The sequence below is a fragment of the Natator depressus genome, chromosome 5, assembly GCF_965152275.1.
Source record: "Natator depressus isolate rNatDep1 chromosome 5, rNatDep2.hap1, whole genome shotgun sequence".
Classification (NCBI taxonomy): Eukaryota; Metazoa; Chordata; order Testudines; family Cheloniidae; genus Natator; species Natator depressus.
This window is the reverse complement of record NC_134238.1, coordinates 127,835,100-127,851,162: the sequence shown is the minus strand read 5'-3', so window position 1 is coordinate 127,851,162 and position 16,063 is coordinate 127,835,100. Positions and strand designations below refer to the sequence as shown.

The 16,063-nt window shown below is 39.6% G+C and overlaps 1 protein-coding gene across 1 annotated transcript in view; it reads right to left on the bottom strand.

The window, feature by feature from the left end:
* The window catches only part of DNAH6 (dynein axonemal heavy chain 6), a 265,685-nt gene that overhangs the window by 205,471 nt on the left and 44,151 nt on the right, over positions 1 to 16,063 (bottom strand). The window contains exons 23-34 of the mRNA XM_074953620.1: positions 14,957 to 15,053; positions 14,532 to 14,727; positions 13,767 to 13,931; positions 12,332 to 12,445; positions 10,964 to 11,089; positions 10,705 to 10,860; positions 9,767 to 9,928; positions 7,389 to 7,526; positions 4,267 to 4,434; positions 3,312 to 3,460; positions 2,411 to 2,518; positions 109 to 664 (exon numbers count right to left, since the gene is read on the bottom strand). Of these exons, the coding sequence (XP_074809721.1) occupies positions 109 to 664; positions 2,411 to 2,518; positions 3,312 to 3,460; positions 4,267 to 4,434; positions 7,389 to 7,526; positions 9,767 to 9,928; positions 10,705 to 10,860; positions 10,964 to 11,089; positions 12,332 to 12,445; positions 13,767 to 13,931; positions 14,532 to 14,727; positions 14,957 to 15,053 (2,135 nt within the window). The remainder of the gene's footprint in view (positions 1 to 108; positions 665 to 2,410; positions 2,519 to 3,311; positions 3,461 to 4,266; positions 4,435 to 7,388; positions 7,527 to 9,766; positions 9,929 to 10,704; positions 10,861 to 10,963; positions 11,090 to 12,331; positions 12,446 to 13,766; positions 13,932 to 14,531; positions 14,728 to 14,956; positions 15,054 to 16,063) is intronic.

Genomic DNA, 16,063 nt, shown 5'->3' with positions numbered 1-16,063 from the left:
TTCAGCTGCATATCATATATCTTATCAATATAACAATATAGTCCCTAAATTAAGTGAAGCAAATCAGGAATATCACAATGAATATTAAATTCCAAGAAATTACAGTACCTCAAACACCATATGGATGGAGGGTGTGAGTTTGATTCTTTCACTGTTTGCCAAGCAAAGCATCTTGTTATCATCCAAAACAGTGTTCAAGTTTTCAATCCACAGTGCATCCACTGGCCCGTCACTGATGATCCACTTGTGATCTTCAGTTGTGTCATTAACAGCTGCTCGAACACTAAGACCCATCAAGCCATCCTTCCACTCCAGAGTTAAATTATTAACTTCACCATACAATTCACCCATTGTAATTGATTTGGGGTTCAGAATATAGGTTTTAACAGGCTGGTAAAAAGGGTTTTCCTCACCAGCCCCATGTAAAACTCCTAAAGACTGTGCCAAAATTTGGTAAACTGTAGTTTTTCCACCTCCTGTTGGCCCAACAAGCATAACACCATGCCTTACTAACATGGTTTCATAGAGCTGTATGACTTTATGAACCATGCTTGCTTCAGGCTGCAATCCTTTTGCAAGCATGACATCTATAATTGTTGATTGTAGTATCCCATAGTCATGTTCTGGGATTATGACTCCTGGGAAAAGATCAGAAATAATCCCACTGTCGGAGACAAAAAGAAAAAAAAGTCACTTTTTATTTTTGTTAATTACATTAAACTAATTAAAAATTACATGGATTATATATTTAGAAACATCCATTTTCATACTGAAGTACTCCTTAGAATCATAGAATATCAGGGTTGGAAGGGCCCTCAGGAGGTCATCTAGTCCAACACCCTTGCTCAAAGCAGGACCAATCCCCAATTTTTTGCCCCAGATCCCTAAATGGCCCCCTCAGGAATTGAACTCACAATCCTGGGATGACAGGCCAATGCTCAAACCACTGAACTATCCCTCCCCTCCATATCCATTCTCGTTTGTTGTTGTTTTCACTTGGACAGCTCTTGTATATAGCTATCACCTAATGTGCTAGAACGGCTGCTCCAGGGCTTAAACCAACATTTTCAAATGTAAGTACCTACAGTTAAGAACTTAAACCTATATTTAGGTACCTGATCTAGTGACCCAATTTTCAGAGGTGCTGAGAACCTGCAGCCCCCACTGGTGTCAATGGAAGCTACAGGTACTCAGCACTTGTCAACAAACAAAATAAACAAACAAACCAGGCCTCTCTTAGGCAAAGCACTTAGGCACATGCTTAAGTGCTTTCCTGAACTGGGGCTTTATTGAGGTGCCAATATAGGGATTTAGGTGCTTAACTTTAAACACCCAGCGGATATGTGTGTGTGAGAAAAAATGGGGTAGTACAGGATCGGGTCCAGCATCAGCTCCCACCCCCACCTCGCAGGATCATGGGTCCAGTGACCCCGGCTGCAGTAGGTTTCTGGCACTAGGACCGCAGTGGCAGGCGGGCAGGGTGGGCTGCATGCCTTAGCTCCATGCAGCTGAAGTAGGAGACCAGCAGGCACGGGGAAGGGGGTGCAGGGGCCTAGTGCCACAGGGGGCATGGAGAGGGAGTGCAGGGGGCTAGGGAGGGAGGTGCATCCAGTGCATGGGGGACAGATTCTAAGTGAGGGGACTGGTAGCTGGGGCACAGTCCCTGGATGGGGAGGTTAATGTTGTGGGGCAGTCCTTGGGAGGGCTGGGTACATGGAAGGCAGTCCCTGGGTGAGGGACTGGATGCTGAAGGGGGCAATCCCTGGGGGTGGCATTCTGCCCTGGACAGGCCACCCTGTCTGCAGGGCAGGCACGTGTGCCAGCCCAGTGTTGGAGGAGCGGGGATCTGGATGCTGGGGTGGACAGTCCCACAGGAGTTGGGTGCGTGGGGACTGGGTGTATGGCAGGCAGTCCCTGGCTGGGAGGGGCGCCCCGCACCGGGCAGGGCTCCTTATCGTTGCAGGCAGGCTCCGCAGCTGTGCTCTCCAGGTGCTCAACCGCGCCGCCAGCAGCAGTATGGAAGTGATGGTGGCAATACACCATCCCATGCCACCCTTACAGTAAATTAATTAATTTTAACAGTTAATGTATTGACTTATTTTGCTAATTAAAAATGCTCTCGGTAGACGTTTCCAGTGTTGAAATGAAAGGTACTGTACTGATTTGAATCATATTGCTGTCCTATAACAAATACTAAGCCTTTTTTTTTTGGTAGATCTTGTGTGGATGCAGCCCACATAACACAATAGTAACTAGGTTGAGAACCACTGTGTTAGACATTAAGTGCAACAGTCTCCACCTAAAATACAAATTAAACTACACTTAGAAAGTTGGGTCTTCTGTTTCACTATGGCAACATAAATGTGATATGACTAGATGAAGAAAACAAACTAGTATTATAGAAAATTACCTGAACAGAAGAGCATCATCTGCAAGAAATTTCGGTAGGTTAGAATCTCGTAAAGCCCTTATTAATACCACTTCCTCATTCAGATCTGGGTTCTCTCTTTTTAGTGACCTGAATTTTAATAAAAAGCAAACAAAATGTCTCAGTTTCACTCAATCTATTTTTATACCGACTATTGTTCATGGGTACTGTAGGTGAACTTGTGTAAATAATCTCTCACAAAAGGACTCCCTAAGAATTCTAGTACATTTCACTTACACTGTCCAGATAAAATTTTGTGTTAACTCAAAAATCCACTTATTATATCTGAACTCCAACTTTTTACTACTCACCATGTTTCTATTATTTATTCCTCAGAATTCAGTAATACTGGCTAAGATTGTTTCCAGACTCCAATCACATCACCAACAGAAATTAGTGTATCCAGAAATACTACTGCGAGTTCCATGCAAGCTTGTTACTTATCTTCAGAGATTACTAATAGGGTTTGGGTTTGGGTTTGGGTTTGGGGGGTTTTTTTGGACCTCTAAATGTGTCTTCCTTTTAGAATGTAGAAAAAAGTGTAGAGCTTTTGAAATTCATATGTTTAATAAGCCATTTTCAGATATTTCTGATGAAGACAGTCAGAATATATGCAATAATACATATACTGCCTTATGCTCCCAGGCTACATTGTCCCTATAACCAAGTAATTTCTCTATTTTCATGTATTACACTAATGTATAAATGTATTGTGTAAAAATCATGCAGTGATCATCCACATTTCATTTACAATAGTGGTAATTACAGAAGGAATCTTTCTTAACACAAACATGATTTAAAACATAAAAACTGTTAATATTTCTAAGTATATAAAATTATATTCATACTAATGTTATAGCTCACACAGAATGAGGGTACTTACCCAGCCATGACTAATACAGATTTGACTGCTCTCATTCCAAAGTCATAATGGTCTTGTTGAGAAAGCTGCTCGCTACAAAGTTTGTACATTTGAGTCATCTTCCTTGCAAGAATTTTACTAGATTCAAATCCTTCAGAATACAGAATCACCTAACGTAAACAAGATATGTCTACATTTTTTATTAAATACTGGAATTTTTTATTTCTAGGGACTCAGTGCTGCTCTCACATTGTCTTCAACTGGCACTGAATGTATGCATATTAATATATGTATTAGAGATAATATAATTTTGCGTTAATTTATTTTAACTATAGTTTTTTACAAACACTCTCGGGTATGCAATCTTCTCCTGTCTACAGGAAATAAAGCATTAAATCAATTTACTTTGGGAAAATATTAAGGGCTAGATCTGCAAGCTTTACAGTGGTGAGAATTTACTAATAGATCCATTTACTTTAATGGGAATACTTGTGTGAGTAAATACTCACCAGTGCAGGGAAGGGTTGCACAGTCTAGCCCTAAAGGACCAAAAGACTCACACTTAAGACTATGTAATAAAGTATAGCAAATATTTTAAATTACGGACTTATATTTCTGAGTGACATTAGACATAATATATTTCATGTCCAAACAGAAGAATGCTGTGTGGGATTAACTAAGTGGATTTATGAAGAAACTCCAACTTTCCAGGAAATAGTTTACAAAGAGATCTATGCACAAGCATAACTTCATTAATGGCATATTTGAGAAGACTCCAGGGAGATCGAGAATAGACAGAGACTTATGATAATATTGTGGTTCATTACTATTAAACAGTAACACTGCCCTCAAATAAACACTTGCAACATGTTTATCATACATATTATAGATTAAGGACAAAAGGGATCATTGTGATTATCTAGTCTGACATCCTGCATACCAGAGGTCATATGACAATCCCTATATTTACAGGTACCTCAGCAATCAAGGCATAATTTGGAACCATCATTGAAAAGGGTCTGAAGAGAGCTTTTAGATTGTCAGGTAGCTCTGTTCGTCCAGCATAGCCAGGATTCATTGTGATGAATGCCACACAGGTCATAACCAACTTTATTTCACGTCCCTCAAACATAAATCGGGAGAGCTGTTTAAAAGAAAATGAAATGTCAATATACTTTATACTAAATTTCTACAAAATATAAAATCACACATTCTTTTTTAAAAAATTAGGACTTTTTTTTAAAAAGGGACAGATTACAGACAGTGAATTGTGATTTGCATTTATATCTGAGTGTGAATACACTTGGATAATGCATTTTTCTTTCTAAGCTTTTGAAAAACCAAATGTAACTACTGGCTTCACACCTGGGTTTAAATGTGAAACAAATAGAAATAAATATGAAATTCTCATGAGTACATCAGAAAGCTTTGTGGAATTTCTGGTTACAAAGCGGGGCTTTTCCACAAACAGTTGGCTCTGCTAACAGAGGAAGACACCTCTGAGGTTCCACATGTCTAGAATTAGGATTTGCTGGTTTAGGATCCTTCAGTATTGGACATTTTGTTTTCAGTTCAGACACTGAGGACAGTACCTTCAGTGGGATCTGAGGCTGCTTTTTATTTCCTGAGGGACTAATGACCAATGCAGGCCTCTCAGTTCTCACTGAACCAGCAGTTATGGAACCAGAGGTTTAATCCCCAGAGCCTCCTGAACTAGAAAGGCTTGAAGCTGGCTCTGATGCTCCTTGAGAGATCCTGGGGTGAAGTTGCTGCTGATCATGCACCATGAAGGAGAGCGTTCTTTCCCCAGCTAAGCCAGACACCTCCTACGGGCATCTGAAGAGGAGAATTCAGCAGAGCAAGAGGCACATCTCCTAAATCCTGACCTCTTCCCCTTTGGATCCATCGTAGGATCCATGAGCCCACACTGAGGTGTTGGAACTAATAAAAATGAATAAAAGAAACAGTTTCCACACATAAAATAAACAAAGCTAGAATTTCTAACACTAATCTAACCAACTGAAAATGCTGACAGAGGCACTGAGTTTTTTAAGAGGTTGGATCAGTCTGGGGAGATTCCTGGTCCTCTGCCGTTAGATAAGTGGTGACCAGGAACATTTTGTGAGACGGAGCCCCCTCCTTCTCTACTAAGAATTCCAAGACATTGGGGGCACAATGCCTCACTGCTTGTTGTTTTAGAACACAGTGACCCGATTGTCCATCTGAATCAGGACGACCTGATGCGAAATCAGGTTTCTGAAAGTCTTCAGTGCATAGTGAACCTGACCCTAGGAACTGAAGATCTGCACTCTGTGGAGGAAGGCTGAATAAGAATAAAAGATAAAAGCCAGCCCTCAAAAAGGAGAGCTGAGATGAAGCAGAGGTGGATCGTGTTTATCTTCCTGCTTCCTGGAAAGTGGAGTAATAATGCCATTGGATGCTTTCTGTGTAGGACAGAATCCATGGAGAGGTACAATAAAGTGCTTTGTGATCTCTCTAAATGAAAAGCCCGATGGGTCAAACCTACAGCCCATTTACCTGGCCTTTGCCTTAGCTCTAGGTAGGGAAGTTAAACAGTGAGGGGTTGGAGGCCTTTCTAATTGGGGGTAGGATGCGAGGAAAGCCACAAAGACCCCCATCACATCCATCAGCTTCAGGGCTGCAATATCATCCATGATCTGCTATGCAGCCCCAACACAGTGGAGTTACAACAATGGATTCAGGTGGATGAAAATCAGCAGCCCTCCCCATGCCTCTTCCCCATATTCTCTCCTCTGCAGGCCTGCTGTGGGGGCCACTGTGAAGGTGTGGTGTCTATGCTCTGCCCCACCCCACACATCAAATCACGCCGGGTGCACAGCTCTTGTTTGAGCCAGAAGATTTAGCCCTGTAGATATGTAAGATGTTATTAGCCATTATATCTTTCAACAACAGTTGTGACTAAGTTTCCAAATGTGTAGCAGACTCCTAGTTTTGGAATCCATCACCAATGTGAACAATTGATCTCTCCCAATTTTACTAATTTCTTCTGGAATTTCAAAATCTCCATTAATAGTAGGTCACCTCAAGATCTACTCTTTTCCACTGTGAATAAATCCAACTCCCCTAATACTTCTACATAATTCAGAATGGAGCCAGGCATTATCTTAGTTGCTGTGTACATACATATCCTTCATTTGGTATGATGACACATGGAGGGACCACAGACTGGAATGTTCGGAAATGGAATTAAAGTTAAGTAATAATTTATCAGACTCTTTAGAGAGGAGCTTAAAAATGGCAGAAGGCAAGAATGTTTAACATTCTGTGACTAAGAAGTGTGCATGAAAGAAAAGTACTTACAAACGCTAAATTAGGCAAGAAATTAGATGGATTTGTTTTATAGAATTCAACTGAAATTAATCTGATGGTCTCTATTGGGCACTGAAATTAAGTGAAAATAGCGTAAGTGTTACAGGTCAGAATTAATTAACATCCACAGAGTTGTGCTGGGAAAAGCTTTTGAACAATAATCCACTTTAATAAACACTAAAAAATAAAGATTTAACTACATTTTCCTGAAAAATAAGAATCTGAAGAATCTAAAAGTTTAATATCCAAACATTAAATAAAATTGATAATGGAGGACCACTCCTGTTGTCATATGAGTTGGTGATTTTAATTCAACATCAGGAAATATGTCATCACAGACCCAATTCTGTAAACAGTGACTATTGTGTATCTTTTCTCCAGTATGTAATCCCACTGACTTCAATGGGTCTACATGCAAGAGTAAAGATATGCACAGTAGCAAGTCTTTGTTGGCCCATAGTTGGCATTGTTTAGCACCCTTGCTGGAAATCTCATAATAAAGGATAAGGACTGACTGGACATGGAGAATGGAGACTCAACTACCCTCGGACCCTTACAAGTGACCTCACTAGGTCAGGGTTATGACACATTTTTGGAGAAGCTTATATTGCTGCAGTCTGTGTTGTACCTATACTGTGGTTAAATAAAGAATTTAAGAACTCAGTGTCTTCACTAACAGGACATTCATTAAAAATGTACATAAAACACTATGTCTGTTTTAATATCTAATAAAAAAAAAGATATTACCTTTGCAGCTTTAGCATTCCTAATAGTAATCAGCTGCTGAGCAATCACAGACAGAACTTCAATATCAATTCGGTTAAATTCATCAAAGCAGCACCATGCTCCAGACTGGGCCAAACCACTGAAGAATCGTCCCATCATCTGAAATCATAGCACAGTCTTAGCTTAACACTGCACTGACATGTCTCAAGTTCTTCAAAAGCTATGAAGCTAGTTAATCCAGTTTGAGAGAAATGGAGAGGAAGAAGAAATGTCACTTTGTGGAAGAAAGAAAAACTGGCTTATTTATACAGTGTACAGCACCATACGGGCCCCCATTCTGACTGGAACATGCATCCAGACCACTGAATGAGGCAGGGGTCCTGGGAACAAACAGCATGTTATTCTGTAATTAAAGATGCATATGCACAAGGCGCAGAATAGAATGTTTATAGTAAAACCCCCGGAATGATTCCAATCAATTTGTAAGCCATATTTTTATGCATACTTGCTTTTGATCAGCTTTAGGTAGTAAAGCACTTCAAGATACTTTCATCAAGTGGGCTAATTTCGAACTAAAAAAAATAAAGACGATTAAGGAGCAAAGAGAGAGAGACAGAGAGAAAAGAGGCACTACAACAGGGGTTCTCAATCCTTTAAATAGAAGAGAAAAAGAAAATTGGGCCTTGGAAGTAGAAATAAATGTCAAGGGAAAGCTGACATCAGAGAGTATCTGCACCAGATCTGATCATAGGAGAATTATACCCCCATGGGAAAAGAAAACAGAATCTCTTAAAAAACTATTTTGTTGCCACATGTTGTATATTAAAATGCTTTCTTAGAAAAATTTCTTTATTATAATTAATAGTATGAAAAAAGTCCATGTTCTCTAAAAAGATGTCACATGATTTGTGAAATCCAAAACCTTCCCTGAACTCTGTTCTATACGGTTTTCTTATAAAATTAGTATAATCAAATCAGCTCATAATTGAGAATTTAAATGCTGACCTACAAAATTCTCAGTAAAAGTGCCCAGATTTGCAATCCCAGTTCCATCCCTTTACACTGCTCAGTAGGTACACGGGAACATGATCTGGCCACTGCTGAGAATTTCCACAGCAGAAAGAAAAGGAGGACTTGTGGCACCTTAGAGACTAACAAATTTATTTGAGTGTAAGCTTTCGTGAGCTACAGCTCACTTTATCGGATGCATTCAGTGGAAAATACATTGGGGAGATTTATATACACAGAGAACATGAAACAATGTGTGTTACCATACAATAGCTCACCTTACCTGATCACTCTCGTTACAGTGTGTATGGTAACACCCATTGTTTCATGTTCTCTGTGTATATAACTCTCCCCACTGAATTTTCCACTGAATGCATCCAATGAAGTGAGCTGTAGCTCACGAAAGCTTACGCTCAAATAAATTTGTTAGTCTCTAAGGTGCCACAAGTCCTCCTTTTCTTTTTGTGGATACAGACTAACACGGCTGCTACTCTGAAACCTGTCACAGCAGAAAGGAATTCCAAAAGTGTGTAAAACTGGTGGAGCCAGCTCCTACACCAGCCTAGTCAACCTGTTACAGGGGCTTGTGAGGGGAGGCAGTGGATGTGATAAGGCAAATGGGTAGGGAGGGGATGGAGTGGAGTCCACTCCCCTATGGCAAGTGTCAGCTAGTGAATGGTCCCTTAAGGAACCATAGGTAGCTGTCATGTTAGAACAGGTTTATGTCAGGACCAGGGCTGGGGCAGTATGATACCACCAGCCCCTACAAACTGAGTGCATCTTGGCAAAAAAGAGAATCTAGCCCAAGATAAGATTTTTTAAATGCAGTTCAAAAGAATAGGGAAACTTGTTATTATGGACACATCTTCCAAAAACCTGCCTTTTTAAACATCCAAAATGCTTGCAGCCGATGCGTTTCTATATCTATATAGTTCTAATTTCTTAAAAACTTCCCTGACTTCCTCACTCTTTCCAAATGATAATTAAGATATTTTTTGTTAATTTTAATGTGTCATTTCTTTTTTTCTTTTCATCACCCTTCCCTCTCCTTTCTCATATCACCCTCCCCTCTCCTTTCTCATAACGCAAAGAGAAAATTCTGTGGTAGGGCAAAGTTACAGCACCGTTTCTATGGGGAGATTCTATAAAGGCTGGGCACATTGATCCTCTTTATACTGTAGTATAGCTAAACAAAAGGAAGACTGGCTTAGTGATTAAGACACATGACTACAAATCCAAGAGCTCTGGTTTCTACTCTCAGCTCTACTGTTGATTTTCTATGTGACTGTAGACATGTAACTTCACAGGGACAAATGGAACATTGAGTTTTGTCTGTGCAATCCCACTGACTGCATTGAGATTGCTCATATTAATACATTTACTTCTCATACCTTGTAATCCAAACCATCAGAGCAGTTAAACACAACACACTGGATGGCAAGTGCTTTGGCAAGGTCTTTAGTAGTCTCTGTTTTACCAGTTCCAGCAGGTCCAGCAGGAGCTCCACCTAGGTCAAGCTGCAAAGCTCCCATAAGGCAAAGGTAGCAGCGATCCTGATGAGATTCATATAGTATTGTTACATATGGAAGAGTAGGTATTTGCCAAAGCTTCTGCTACTTTTCACTTTTTCTGATTTGTTTTAAACACTTCATAAGCCTGCTGACATATTTACAAATACTCTATGTATAAGGTGATAGCAAATAGTATGGAGCAGATCCTTACTTGGAGCTCCCCATGGAGCTATGACAATTTACACCATCTGAAGATCTGCTCTAATATATTTAAATCAGCACAAACTGTCCAACATACACCATTAAAAAGTATAGCTCAGTATATTAGCATATAGTGGGCTAAATTCTGAAGTCCTCATTCTGGTAAACACCCATTGCCCAACTTTATTACATTCCTTATTGCACATGAGCCTGATTTTCCCATATGTCAGTTTGGATGGTTCACTGCAGCCAAAAACTCAGTTCAAAGCCTGTCCATAAATATTCCTGAATTTTCCATGTAATAGAAAATGCAAAGATATGTTGAATATTGGCTGAATTAGACACCTTTGCATAGGTATAGATGAACATCTTGAGTCTTTTCACCAAAGGTATAACTGGTAATAGTAACAGGCTGTTATCTTCCAGTGCACTTTAGTTTTATTTTGCTGCAAAGAGGTAACACTATGAAGGACCATAAGCCCCTGTTTTGTACAGTGCTACATGTCAATCCCATACTAAAAGATTTCTAAATATCAACTACCTATCTACGGATTATTCACTACTAATACTTCTAACTTCCAGCTAAATAATGATAAAGAGTATAAGTAAATACATACAGTCAATGGGGTTATCACCAATCTTGGACATGCTCCTAGGTATTCATAACCATAAGTATACTGGGATAAAGCCATCCTAGCAACACAGTTATCCAGATCAAGATCCCAATAATAACGTAGTTGTCTTTGCCATTCAAAATTGTCAACAGTGTCCACCTACAGAGATAATATACAATGCATTTTTGAATAATGTGATTCAAAGCAGTTAACTTGGATATTTTTGTACAAAGTGCTATTTTGGAAAAAACAATTGCTTTACCTTTTCTGCTACAAGTTCACTAACAATATCTCTTGCATGTACATCAATAGTTATCAACGCTGTTATAATATTTCTGTGTAATTTTGGAAGAATACCACGGACTAATCCAGCCAGTGCATTTAACCTCTATAAATGAATAAATAAAGTGTTAAAATATTTTCTCAGTGCACTGGAAATATCAGAACTTTAAAAATAGGTGGTCAGCTCTTCAGCAGGTTCAAATTAGCACAGCTCCAGGATATGTCTCTAACTAATATATGAAAGTTTAAGAAATAAAATTGCACACTTCTTGAGATATTGTGCTTATTTAGAATATAGTTGTTTTACATCTGAGGGTCATTAAAATAAAGCTTGCATTCATTTTTTCCCATTTTTGACTGCTTTCAAACAGTTCTCAATACAGATAAAAAATATATATAAACTTAGCAACTCTAAGACCAACTAAAGTATATAAAATTATTTAAGATATAACAGAAAATCAAACAGACTGGTGACATGGAAGCTGACTACCATATTTCCCAAATATCAGCTCCATTGGGGAGCCAAATATTATCAAACACCAACTTGAAAGTATTGGCACTTAGCATTTGACCACTACACACTGAAACCTCTACCCACTGTGGCTAAACCTCACAGAAAAAGCCCTATGCAAAGCCCCCTGAATCATACTCTGAGCCCCACTCACACACCCACTCACATGGCCAAAAGACCATTTTTGAGCAACATTGGCAGGGATGAGCACTCACAATTCCCTCAAAGCCATCATTCCATAGAAGCAGGGTATAAATACTCATTCCCTTAAGCCATCCCTCAGTTCTTCTGCCTCCAGAAGCCTTCTTTGGAGATGGGCTCCAAAGCACAGTTAATGATGAAGGGTCAGTGAGGCTCGATGGAGGCAATGCAGTTGGAGAAAAAGTTACTGTTTACAAGATTCTCCTTCATGATCTTTCTTCTGTAAAGCTCTATTGCAGGATGCTAGCTAGAACTGACCTCCCCGCGATAGTGGCCTGAGGAATCTGGCAAGTTTAACAGTGACTGCAGCACAGCATTTCTAAAACCAGCATCTGCTCTTGATGTCATGTCGAGCAAACAGTGACTTGTGAAGACATGAACAAACTTCCATGCAGCAAGCCCTACCAATTTCAGCCGAAGCCACAATCTCTATACTTGACCCTAAGACTACTATTCCCCTGGTGGAGTAAGCCCTGAGGTGGCTCAGGCACGTGAACAGCAGCTGGTTCACAACATGACTGGATACACAGACTTAGCCACTTAGCAGAATTTTACTTTCTTTTTAAAAATTAATTCAAAACTAATTTTCAAGCATGGCACAACAAAATGTTAAATTCATTTGATGCCAAAACTCACATCAAAATTTATTTTTTCAAAGTCATTTAAAGCTTGTAAGTGACCATGATCTTCTCCTTCTAAGCACTGAGTCAGATCACAGCACCACATGAGCTGAGAAACAGTCAGGACAACCTGTAGAAAGGAAACACAAAAATACCATTGATACATCTTAAAGAAGTTGGCAGAGTAGGAATCAGATACAATAATGATGGGGTCACATAAATAAGCACTGCTGTGATCCTGCAAGCATGCACGGGCTTAAATTGGACAACTCATGGGCTTAAAACTAAGCATATGTTTAGATGTTTGCAGGATCAAGCACAAAGTAAGTGGATAGGTGTGACATACCAGGGTGCTATGCAGACCAGTGGAGGGCTGTGTCATCCCTGTCCTGCAACCTTGGGTGCCTTACAATGCCTTGCTGAAGTAGCTCCCTCCTGGACCACTCACAAACAGCCATCCAGCGTGCAAGCCACACCCAGAGTGTCTGTGTGTAACTAGGGTTACACTCTGGCTTTTACCAGCCTGGGTTATACTGCAGGGTGACCCCAACATGCTCCCAATCCTGGATTTTCCCCAAGGACAGTCCAAACATATTAAGTCCATTATTCCTTTAAGGGAAGAAATACACAACTGCTTATTACTTTAGAGTTGCCCAGACACTTTAAGTTAAACACACTGGATTAGACAAAATAATAAAACAAGTTTATTAACTACAAAGAGATTTTAAGTAAGTAGAAATAAAGAGGCATAAAAATAAAAAATGGTTACAGGAAAATAAAGATAAAACACTTTCTAGTGCCTAATTTAATGAACTATATTAGATTTAAACAAAGTTTTTCACCACATGCTTCTAGTAGCAATACTGACAAAACTCATGGACTCAGGACCCCTCCCAAAGAGTCCAATGGCTGTTTCCTTCTCAGGTGCAGAGAATGAGGTGGGCAGGGATACAGAAAAGTGTGTCTTGGGGTGTTTGCCCCTTCTTTTTATAGTTTTTTAGTCCCTCTTTGAAAATCATTTCCAGCTGAGAACCAAGAGACAGGAAGTTTGCTAGAGGAAGGATGTTCCCTGTGTGGCTTTTTCACCTGTGCACGCTTTCCTTATTTTCTTCCTTCCCCCTTTCTGCTTGATGACTCTGTTTATTGCTTAAACACAAATTAAGACAAGCATATTCTCCTTTTTCAAGTCAGGTATGTTTGACCAGTTTGGTGCTTCGTGACTCTGAACATGGGTTTTTAACATCATACAGGGAAACTTATAACTTTAGGCATAAAGCTGCCAGACACATTTTATCATGCTAATACTGATCAGCAAGTTATAAGTCTTCAAATGGTTCCTTATAAGGCACACCTTGTACAAACGTTATTGCAACAGCATGTAGGGTGTGAACACAGGGGTGTATTCTATCACAGTAGGCAAGAAAGATCACAAAAAAATTAGTGTGGCTTACCTGAGATGGGTGTCCAGCAACAACCCATTCCATTCTCACTCTGGTTTGATAATCAGCAATAGCAGCTTTAGTCAGGCGTCTAAGAGAAGCGAACATGGCTTCTTCTACTTTACTAAGCCAGTCTTCTACATTTCCTCTGGCCTTAAGTCCCTTCCCTAAGCCAACCTACAAACAAAAGCTGTATTAACCATGGAAGTACTATTTCCTCTGAGTTTATACGTTCATACTGCAGGTGTTTTCTAGGGTCATTGATGGCACAGCAAAAAAATACTAGGCCTGATTCACCAGTGTATTACTCCACAGGTCAGGAAGCCAAAGGCTTAAATTGCAGCAAGGGCGGTTAAGGTTGGACATTAGAAAAACGTCCTAACTGTCAGGGTGGCTAAACACTGGAATACATTGCCTAGGGAGGTTGTGGAATCTCCATCATTGGAGATTTTTAAGAGCAGGTTAGACAAACACCTGTCAGGGATGGTCTAGATAATACTTAGTCCTGCCATGAGTGCAAGGGACTGGACTAGATGACCTCTCGAGGTCCCTTCCAATCCTGTGATTCTATCATTTTTATGCAAGTGTAACACCACTGAAATCTAAGGAACTGTAGCCTTATAAACCTGATGTAATGCAGTGATGGATCTGGCCTATTCTGTATTTTATTCATATATAACAGTTGTGTTTCTAACTTTTTCCTTTCAAGTACTGTATATATGGAAAATATATATTGACTGGAAACAGAGTGAAAGAGTAATAAAAATATTTACTTACCCTCTCTCCCTCGGGTGACAACATTGCTAAAATATCATTAGTAAAAACCTTTTCTTCTCCCTCAGATGGAGTCATCATGGCAAACTCTAGTTTAGCAATTGAATCAAAGCATTTTCTTAAATGAGGCTGAACTGCTTGAGGATTGCGAGTCTGGGCCAAGATTTCCAGGAGTTCATCGTTCGATAAAAAGTAAAACCTGTTTGATAAACAAAAGTACTTTAGATGCAATATATTTTACAGAAAAATTTAAAAAACCATTCTCATGTTAGCTAAAACTACTACAATTTGGAAGAATTTTATAGTATAACTAAAGATTCTTGCCTTTTGTATTAGTAGCACACAGTATAACATTAAATCAAATATATGCCTTCGATTTATGTCAATCAGCAGATTGCACGGATTGTTTGCAATGACTTTTTACTAACCTGGGGAAGATAACTCGCTTGGACTCCAAATAAGCCTCTAGGCATTTTTGAATTTGATCAAGTAGCCCATTGTTATTCTGAAAAGTCTCTAAGAGGCCTATTAAGAGAAAAAAGATTACTTGAGAAAACAGAGTATTGAGAATGAAAAAACAAAAGAGAAAACACTGTGATTAAAAATGCAAGGAAAAACTCCACTTTTTATAAGCTATGGCTGAAACCCTTTCACCAGATAAAACTAAATATTGTTATGTGTTAATAACTTCAGTGCACATTTTTGGGCTTGCAAAGAATTCACCTATGAAACCAGGGAACATATTCAATTACTGCTTCACTCACTGAACTCGTTTTAATTTAATCCTACATGGGCAAAATTCCTATCCCTCACATGAAGCCTGAGTAAACAAACAGAGGATTCTGCCCAAGGGTTAGAGGTGGAAGAACTCATCCTTCACAACAGTCAGGGCACTGGACAGCCATCCAACTGCTCCTTGGCCGCTACTCCAACCACTGGGCTCTAATAGTGGCTATGAGCTGTCCAGGCACAGGGATGTGCGCCATTTTATGGCTCCAGTGCGCCTTGCCCCTCATCCTTCTGTATCACCCTGGAAAAAGCCAAGATAGAGCAGTACTCAGTGGTGAATATGAGAGATCCCCTGCCTGCGGCTTGGAGGACTTGTGCAGGAAAATACTTCATAAAATAAAGCAAGTGTCCATTTTGTTTCTTAAAATATTGTATATGCTGTAGACTATGAAGAATTTCAATGGACAGAAAGTGATTCAAACAACCAAAGAAGTCTAAAACCCAGTAAAAAGGTCCTAACATTCTACAGATAAAGTGGATTCTACAGGAATGCAGCAGCAGAAAGCTGAATGTTTTGACTGCTGCAAATTTTACTGTAATCCAAAATGAACTCTCCTACCCTGGCAAATGAAAGAGTTAGTGTCCAGTGCCACTTAGTACCTGGATCTTAATGCTTAATATGGAAAACCTTGAGTCTGATTTTCCATTGCCCTGCACCTTCTGAGGTCATTGACACCAATTCAAAGTGAGTTTTAAATAGTATATAATCAGAATGGTAATGATTTCACCCACCGTGCACTTCACTC